This window comes from Idiotropiscis lumnitzeri, chromosome 3, assembly GCF_059441095.1.
Source record: "Idiotropiscis lumnitzeri isolate Australia: NSW breed Sydney's pygmy pipehorse chromosome 3, RoL_Ilum_1.0, whole genome shotgun sequence".
NCBI classification, from domain to species: Eukaryota; Metazoa; Chordata; class Actinopteri; order Syngnathiformes; family Syngnathidae; genus Idiotropiscis; species Idiotropiscis lumnitzeri.
The window spans coordinates 25,155,483-25,165,034 of NC_142393.1; the positions used below are offsets into that span (position 1 = coordinate 25,155,483).

General features: G+C 43.7%; 1 protein-coding gene across 1 annotated transcript; it reads left to right on the plus strand.

Annotated features, from left to right (window-relative positions):
• Positions 1-14: 14 nt before the first annotated feature.
• Positions 15-8,752, plus strand: wasb (WASP actin nucleation promoting factor b). The gene is made up of 10 exons (XM_088289710.1): positions 15-197; positions 1,426-1,566; positions 2,298-2,387; positions 2,494-2,590; positions 3,305-3,340; positions 3,425-3,608; positions 4,258-4,436; positions 6,266-6,777; positions 8,409-8,520; positions 8,590-8,752. The coding sequence occupies exons 1-10, from the start codon at positions 96-98 to the stop codon at positions 8,646-8,648; spliced, it is 1,512 nt and encodes a 503-aa protein (XP_088145836.1). The 5' UTR covers positions 15-95; the 3' UTR covers positions 8,649-8,752.
• The last annotated feature ends 800 nt before the right edge of the window (positions 8,753-9,552 follow it).

The window sequence follows — 9,552 nt, forward strand, 5'->3', positions numbered from 1 at the left end:
GAGAAGAGAGGCAACTTCCTCCATTGCGGTGGCACGTCGGCCTGTGCTAAGAAGACGCCGTTGCACACCACCGAGCGTTTCGTTCCAGCTGTGCCATGAGCCGCCCGGCTAAAACCAAGACGAAGAATGCACGGAGCTCCCTTCTCAGCCTGCAGGAAAGTCAGGCCTTGGACAACCTGCTGGGCAGAAGGTGTGCTGTAAGTTGCCACTCCAGTCTGTGTGTGTGTCTTTTTTCCAAGTTGATGCATACATATATTCACATTTCAACGGTGAAGAGTATGTTTGACAAACAAATTAAAAATTAATTGATTCTTTTGCCGGGTTGATAAAAAACAAAACACTTCGAAACCCTAACCCTAGACTCTGGCCCTTTAAATCCTACTTGGAACCCAATTCTGAAAATCTAACTACGACTTGAAAATGGAATCCTTGGTTGAAACTGTAATTTTAAAGCTCAAACTGAAACTACAGTACAACAATTTTTAAAGCCTCTACTTTGGAACACCAAAGCTTGTTTCAAACCCTAACCCCGCCACTTGAAGCCCAAACCCAGGCTCAAAACCTTGACACAAACTTAAAATCCTACTTCGAACCCTTAACCCTAGCTTGAAAACTAAACTTGAAGCCATGGTTTGAAAACTTTAAATCCTAACCCTTCACACCAACTCTGGCTTCAAAGCTTACTTTGAAATATTATCCCTGGCTTGAAACCCAAACACATTTTTAAACCCCTACTTTAAAAAGCCCAAACATGACTTGAAAGCCATAATCTGAGACCTTAACCCAAGCACAAAAAAACATTTTGAAAGCTTCGTTCCGACTTGAAAACCTAAAGTTATAACCCTGGCTTTGAACCACGAATTTGAAACCCGAACTCTGATTTCAAGCCTTTACCCTGTCTTAAAACCCTAACCCTTGTTTTCAAACCCAAACTCTGAAGGCCTAACCCAGTCTTGAAACCCATAATTTGACCACTGAATTGAAACCATAACCAGTGAAACTCCAACTTCAACACACGCTTAGGTTTTCACACAAAGTTTGAAATCGCAATCTTGTGTTGAAGTAGTCATGCAAACCCTAAACTGAATCCCTAGATTGAAAGCCCGACTTTAAAACCCTCAACCTGGTTTCAAAACCTAATCCTCTCCCTAACCATTGTCTGAAACTCTCAGCACTTTTTTCAAGGTATCTATAAAGTCACAAACAAGCTGCTTGCATGAAGTCATCGAAAAAGGAGGAAATGGCGCCTGACGCATTTCTTCCTCTGATGTGAGAATTTGACGCTGTCTTTTGTGTTGGGGTGCCTGCGTCTCTTTTTGTCTGCCAAGTTCAGCGCTCACACAACAATGCTGGTTAATACAAATGTAAATGCACGAAAAGAAAACAAGTGCGAAAAAGTGATGTGTGTGTGTGTACTGTGTACAGTCCATGGCAACAACAGTGGCGCAGTTGTTCATGGCCCTGCCTCACCAGCCGTCCACGTGGAGCCTGCAGCACACTGGTGTGGTCTGCCTCATTAAGGACAACCCCCAGCGCTCGTACTTCTTCCGCATGTACGATTTGAAGGTAACGGCGGCACATCACATGCGAAGAATGTTCCGTTGGCGGCCACACAAAGGTGCCTTGCGTCACATGACCTGGAAACTTAATTACAGTAATCCTTTGTTTATCACGTAGGTTATGTCAAATACCAACCCCTCCATTGACAAAATCCACAAAGTAGTACAATTATTTATTTTGTTATCGACATATGTGCACGCAGGATGAAGGTAATAATTTTGTCCATTTGGGGACATTGACTGTGTATGCCTTTAATGTGACGTAAAAGTCAGCAAATAAGAATCAAGGGTTGGCTGACTATTAACAGGCAAAATCGTGAGTCACACAGCATGTTGAGTGACAGCGTCATGCGATCAGTGAAATTACATCGGCCGTTTGGGAAAATCAAGACATCTTACCGACATTCCCAATGGCCACCATGTTCCCCACAATATGCACAAGTATGATTAAAACAATCAGTGACAGAGTGAAGTCGTAAAAAGTTAAACACGGTATAGATAATGAGGAATGACTGTGCTCGTATGTATCATGTAAAGCGGAGGTGGAATTCAAATTGGACTTGAGGAATTTTCGGCTAGAATCTATTTGCAAAAACTTATAAAAGACGCATCGGCCGCCACGTAGCTCCGCCCCCTGCTTGGGACCATTAATAAACTGTATGATTGTAACAGCGTTACAACAAACCAACTCAAGTACGGATCCTTTGTTGTACTCATGACTTGTCTTACTCCCAACAGAATGAGAAGCAACTTTGGGAGCAGGAACTCTACAACCAAATAGTTTACTCCGCCTCTTCACAGCTATACTTTCACACCTTTGCTGCTGATGTAAGCGTGCCCTTCATTGAAATGTCACCAGTCTTTGTGCGGTAATGTAGTGCCACACAAATGTCGGTTGGATTGTCTGACTGGTCCTCTTACGCCTGTCGTGCAGGACTGTCAGGTTGGACTGAATTTCGCTGAGCAGCAGGAAGCAGAAGTCTTCAGAAACGCTGTAGTGGAAAAAATCAACCAAAGAAGCAACCGGCAAGGTACTACTGGACTCTGATTAACAACCATTTTATCCATCCATCTATTCTAAAAACTGATTATCCTCGCAAGTATTTTGTATGCTCAGTATTAGCGTTTGATCTAAAATTCTGCCGCTACAAAGATTATACTGTCATTCACCAGTTTGTAATTGCAAGTGTAAGTGGTTCACACTGCCAAATAATGAAAGCAAAACTTCTTCATTGATTAAACGATACCTCCCTGACAGTGTCACTCAAAATTAAGTGTTATTATCTTTGGAAAAGCAAATGTTTTGAGACAGGCTATAGTCTGACACTTCCACTGTATTTACAATATTTTACAATTTATGGAAAAATAAATCACCACATTAATCTAAAAAAAAAATAATAATAATTTGCAGTCAGAGCTTGAATAATTTATAATTTTCATGCTGTTAAACCCGAGGTGGCCTCAGAAGTGGACGCCAAACCCTTTCCTAAGAAGTCGCTCACAGATTCAAATAGGCGGAGTGCAACACACATCGCTCCCTCTCATGTAATTTGGTTTTGCTTATTCATTAAAGAAGACCAAATAAACAGCAATAATCTGTTAAAATATGAGCCGCCCCCCCAAAAAACTTTTTTTTTACCCTACACCTGAATATTTCAAACTTTTTGTGGGTAGAGGTCGTCCAAATGTATACTTTTTACAAAGTGAATGTGACAAATTTTTTTCATGTTCCCATTTTTGTGCAGAAAGAGGGTCCCTTCCTCCTGCCCCACCAGAAAAATGTAACTCCTTTGCTTCTCTGCAATCTTTACCACTGATGATGTGCATCAATAAATGAATGACCTTTATGTACTGTCCTCCAAAAGCGACATTTGGTAGCCGTGGTTCGTTTCACAAAGCCTCTGCGGACATCCCGAGCCCCGATATCTCAGCCCGTTACCGCTTGTTGCCCTCTGCTTCCTCAATGCGGACTAGCAAAGGGAAGAAGGACAAGAAAAACAAGAAAAAGGGCCTCTCTAAAGCTGACATCGGCGCCCCCAGTGGATTTAAGTAAGTCATCTGAAGAACATTTGGGTTTTGAGGTTTTGTAAAATATTTCTGCGTAGCAGTAAATGTTCACATCACACATGATAGCTTCATTTGTTTTATCAAGTGCCATAATTGTGATCCTTGCAACCGATAAAGTGTTCTCAAACTTATCTGCAAAGTACTGAATCGTTCGGTGGGAATCTCCTCTGGTTCTTTCATCTTTAACACTTGCTATATTAACGTTAACACTGAGACATTGTTTTTTTGGACAACGAAACGATTAATTACACTGACGTGGCAAGTTTTCTGACAAATGCGGAAGATGATCTGCACTGTCCAAAATGATTCCTGCTCTTAGAGGGGGGCGACTTTGCCCTCCAATAAAGACAATCCAGTGACGACCGGATTCAATTCGGAAGTGCGCCAAACGGTGCCACAGCAAGTAACATATAACACCCTTGCTCAAGTCATCTTTCAAATAATGTGAGCCAAGCACGCCTAAATCTAACAGTACTACCTCAAAAATATTTGACTTTCTAATTACCATCATATCAAACAATAAAATAAGTTGTGTTACAATCTAAAAAGATTAAACACAAATGTATCATACTTAAAAGTTAAAAACAAATCATTGACCGACAGCATTTGTACCTTTATTGCATCCTTGCAGGCACGTTAGCCATGTTGGGTTTGACCCCAACAATCTGGACCCCGACTTGTGGAACCTGCTCTCGCAAGCGGGCATCGGCGAGGACGAGATGAGGGATGAGCAGACGTCCCAGATGGTCTATAACATCATCGAGCGCTCGGGTGGCATGGAGGCGGTCAAAAGGGAGGCGAATAGAGGAGGTCAGATGTCATCATTGCTCACGTACACAATTTGCTTTTAAGGAGGACTCATGAAAGGAAATGGACTCGGTTATTGCTTGAATACAAATACAGAAGTGCCTTGAGAGACGAGTAACTGCTCTTTTGAGTTTTCCGTGGTATGAGCTGTCGTTCATTTGACAAGGCTTCATTGTATGTCTCCTTTAACTCTTTCTCTATCACGTTTGTAGACGTCACCAGAAATCCCACAGTCTACTGCCATCGACATATATACAGTGGACACCTGCAAAAAATAAATAAATAATTACAAATATATATATATACAGTGAACCCCCGGTTATCGCGGTTACCACACGCGAAAACTGAAAATCCGCGAAGTAGCGTCGCACCTTCAAAAAAAAAAAAAAAAAAAAAAAAAAACACCGTGTATATATATACTTCGCACCTATATATATATATATATATATATATATATATAAATATATATAGGTGCAAAGTAGCGGCACACCTTCAAAAATGCTTAAAAAAAAAAATATATATATATATATATATATATATATATATACTGGTAGAGAGAGAGAGAGTGAAATTCATGTTCTAACAAAAAAACAAATTATGATTAAAACTTATTATTTTTTTATTCCCCAGCCATTATTTTTGTATTTATTCAATTACTTCTTTTTGTATTTATTTAATTACTTCGACTTTTACCTGCTGGTACGCCGTCCGGTGTGCCCTGTGAATGTTATGATCCTCCAGCAGAACTGGAGGATTGAACAGGACTCTCCAAACGCAGACCCGGGAAAAAAGGTGGTGATACAAAGATATTTATTATAATCACAATATAGTCAGTGTAATCAGCGCGTCCCGCAGCACGAGACGATCGCTGGAGGAACGGACACACAGCTGAAAAAACAAAAACACACGCGGCATGACAGGCACGGATCATGACAGTGAAATGAAAGGTGGCATTCTTCATTTATTTATTTATTCATTCATAACTGACAGCCTCGCGCTCCGCCAGTGCCCGGGCGGAAGTTGTTTCTCTTCGGCTTGACAGCCACACACGCCGGCCGGTCTCCTTCGGAGCTCACGCACGGTCCCGAACGAAGCAAAATGTCGCTGCGCGAGTGCCCGGGCGGAAGTTGTTTCTCTTCGGCTTAACTGCCACGCACGCCGGCCGCAGCTCGGGTACGGTCCGAACCGCGCGAAACGTCGCCCCCGATCGTGTCCGTCGCCACCAATCGTGTCCGGGGGAACCTGCTCTTCTTCGTCCACTCTCTTCTTCGTCCACTCTCCTCTTCGGCGCACGCCGGCCGTCTAACCGCTTCAGCGCCCCCTTGTGCCGCTCGGCGAAACTACAATGCCCCCAAATATTTTTTAGACCCGCGAAGCACTGAACCCGCGAAAGGTGAACCGCGAAGTAGCGGGGGTTCACTGTATATATATATATATATATATATATATATATATATATAGTTTCCTCCGGGTACTCCGGTTTCCTCCCATATTCCAAAAACATGCATGGCAGGCCGATTGAACACTCTAAATTGCCCCTAGGTATGAGTGTGAGCGCGGATGGTTGTTCGTCTCTGTGTGCCCTGCAATTGGCTGGCAACCAGTTCAGGGTGTCCCCCGCCTACTGCCCGAAGATAGCTGGGATAGGCTCCAGCACCCCCCGCGACCCTAGAGAGGACAAGCGGTACAGATGATGGATGGATGGATGGATGGATATATATATATATATATATATATATAATTTTATTTTTTTTTAAAGGGGAAGTCAACCCCAAAATTTTCTTGACAGTAATATCTATCTGCTCCTGTGTGTGTGTGTGTGTGTGCTGCAGTCGCTGGGCCTCCAGCACCTCCCCCGGGCAGGCAGGGGCCTCTTCCACCTCTTCCCAATTCGGTCCCGATGCCGCCGCCTCCACGGGGGCGTCCTGGCCCCCTGCCTCCTATCCCGGCACAGTCGCACCGAGCAGCTCGGGGAGCCGTCCCGCCGCCTCCGCCGTCCAACAGAGGCTGCCCGCCTCCTCTGCCGCCGACGCACGGTCCTCCACCACCGTCCTCCAAGACCTTTCATGCGGGCATCTCTCATAATGTGGCGCCCCCGGTGCCGCCCACACAACATCAGCGCGCTGCGGCTTTCCCACCTCCGGTTGCCCCGTCCCCGCCCGGCAGGGGAGCTTGCGGAGATCCGGCGCCGCCTCCTCCACCTCCACCACCTCCGCCACTCCAGTTCTCCTCGGACCCTCACGCGCATTCTTCTCCTCCGTCACCCGCCACTGCGTCTGTGACGGGAGCAGACAACAGAGGCGCTCTACTGGATCAGATACGACTGGGAAAGAAGCTACGAAATGTAAAGTACCACTTCCACAGTTCAGAAAGCTTAAAGAGACACTTGATTGCCGTCAACATTTGCACTTATATAAAAGGTTTGCAAGTAAAAATGAGATCAGTACTAAAACGTACATTCTTAATTAGCTTTTGGTCGCTAAACAGACGCTGTTTGCGCTACAAAATTAGCTTCTTACCGCCGACTTGGTGCCAGGGATGCCTGGCTGTTGCCACTCAACACGTTCGCATCCACAATTCATTAAGCTGTCAGCGTCTTGGCGCGAGTTGGCGTCGATTTCGGATAAACTCCCCATCGAACCCTGGAGGTGGTCTTCTTGAACAGTGCGCATCGTAGGGCCGCTTTGCGAGTGTCAATGTTCAGCGAACACAACTTTGAAAAACACTGTCAGACGTGTAGCTGAAACATTCCAAAGATTAAAACGTTGTAGTTACGTTGGCCACAATCAAAAAGCTGGAGCCAACCCTCATCGAAATAAATGTCCACGTCTACTCATTCCCACTTCAGTAAATATCCCGACTGGTGCTTTTATACCGTGCGTCTTCACCGTGATCAGCAAAGAAGCATTGTGCAGCTCCCAAACAACATATCCTCTGCTCACTTCCACAGTTCCTCTTTCTGATATAAATCAGCCACGGAGAGGTTAAGCCTTTTGATATGTTGAAGTGGTCATAGGTAGGGATGGCCACATGAATTTTGGTGCCAATTGATTACCGTTTCTGGACATTTTAAGCACCTAAAGTACAATGATTTCCAATGGAAAGTTTGAAACCGGTCCCTTGAGTGACTCTTGTAGTACCATGGGGGGAACGGAGGGGGGCGTGGCCATATTCTTCATTAAAAATATGTGTTTTTCACTTATTTCCTAATTTCTCCAAAATGAACGTATAAAAAAGAAAATGAAAAAATATATAAACTGAGCTTGTTAGTGAGAAACGGGCCATCTTAGATTTGTCTTCCTTTTAACCCAGGTTTGAACAACAAATTTAAATTTCCACCATACATTAGAAAAAAAAAACGTCTGGTGAATTTATATTTTTTAAAAAGTATGTACATTGGTTGAATTCATATTCCAGCAAATTAACTATGATTTTATTTTGTGCAATCGTCATGTTGGTGAAACTTGTTTTCAATGCGTGCAACCAATGTCCATACTTTTTTGACATACTGAAAATCAAGCAGACTTTTTTTTTGTGTGTAACCCAGGCTTGTTTAAACCGTCATTAGAAACTCGAGTATATGAAAACCTCATTTGAAAAATTAACCGAGCCTTGATGTCTTCATTAAAAACCCTAACTTGAAAATTGAAACACTGTTTTACAAATCCAGGCTTGAACTGATCATTTTCGTTAATGTGCTAACTTGAAAACCTAATCAGTTTGAAAGCCTCCTTTGAAACCCTAACGTTACTTTGAAACCATTTTTTTGAAAGCCTAACACCATATTCAACCCATTTTGAAATTTTCTGCCTTCATTTGAAACCTAGTTTCAAATTCTAATTTGAAACACCAACCCTAGTGTATAACCGTAATTTGAAACCCTAATCTCGAACCCCCCCACATTAATCCTATGTCCTAATGAACCCATGCTCGTGGCGTTTTCCCGCCGTTTCGCTACGTTGTTGTGTGCCGCAGGTGAGCGAAAGTCCAGAACCGAGTGCCAGCCCGTCGGCCGAGTCAGGTGAAGGCATCGTCGGCGCCCTCATGATGGTCATGCAGAAGCGGAGCAAAGTCATCCACTCGTCAGGTAAACACATCGTTTGTCCTGGGACGAACGAAAACGAAAGTCGACTGACACGCGTTTGTGCTCTCGCAGATGAAAGCGAAGATGAGGGCGGAGATGATGACGACGACGATGACGATTGGGATGACTAACGTGGCGTCGACCGATGCGTCTGAATTGAGTTTAGAATCGGAGACTCCTCAACATTTTTGTCACGTCAAGAGTTTTTCAACAATAAACTTCTTCGTCTCTTTGAGCCAGTCAAGTCAATTTGTATGGTTTCGCCCTTGATTAACTGCAAAAGCGTCACCGAGGTTTACATTGGCCCGCAGTTCACGAATCCAGTTGGTTTATCAGTATTTATGTAATTCAATGAGTATTTCAATAGATTTAAGAGCATTTAGGCGACTCTGTGTGTGTTTGAGCACACCCAGGAGTGATTCGTTCCCATTGCACATGCATACTTGGGCTGACAACAACAATTTGAGGGAAAACGAGAAGAAATATTTGGGATGAATGACCAGGAAGCAATGGATGCCAAGAGGGAAACTTTAATCACATAGTGTTGTCCTGTACACTGTTATTCAATATGACATGACTTTATTTCTTGAAATGAAGCCCTTCAGGGAATCGGTTCTTTCTCAGGGCTTGTCCTGCGTGGTCAGTTGATGCAGAATCCTGACGGAAACAATCTCACGTCCGTCATCTTCTCCTCTCCCCCACTCAGAACAGCAGAGGAGGGGGGGTGAGAAGAAAGAAGAGAAGTGGTAGTAAAACAATCAAAATCCGGATGTCAGGGGGTAACGCAGAGCAAGAGGCATTTTGTATCGGAGCAAGAACGTCGAGATTGAAACATTTCTTCAAAGGAAGCCTCTCTCATTTCTGCAGGCAGGATATGCGAGTACTAGAGCCTGAAGAGAGAATACTCTAGAACAGACATGGGCGAACTACGGCCCGGAGGCCACATGTGCCCCGTTAAACATTTGCCGAACTTGAAAAAAAATTTAATTAATAAACTTTGTTCATGTTTTATTTTCCATGTAGTTCTGATATGTC

Coding starts and splice junctions, on each gene's coding strand:
- wasb (XM_088289710.1), top strand. CDS start 96: ATGAGCCGCCCGGCTAAAACCAAGACGAAGAATGCACGGAGCTCCCTT. Junction 2,591..3,304: donor CCAAAGAAGCAACCGGCAAG/GTACTACTGGAC, acceptor ATTTTTGTGCAG/AAAGAGGGTCCCTTCCTCCT. Junction 6,778..8,408: donor TGGGAAAGAAGCTACGAAAT/GTAAAGTACCAC, acceptor TGTGTGCCGCAG/GTGAGCGAAAGTCCAGAACC.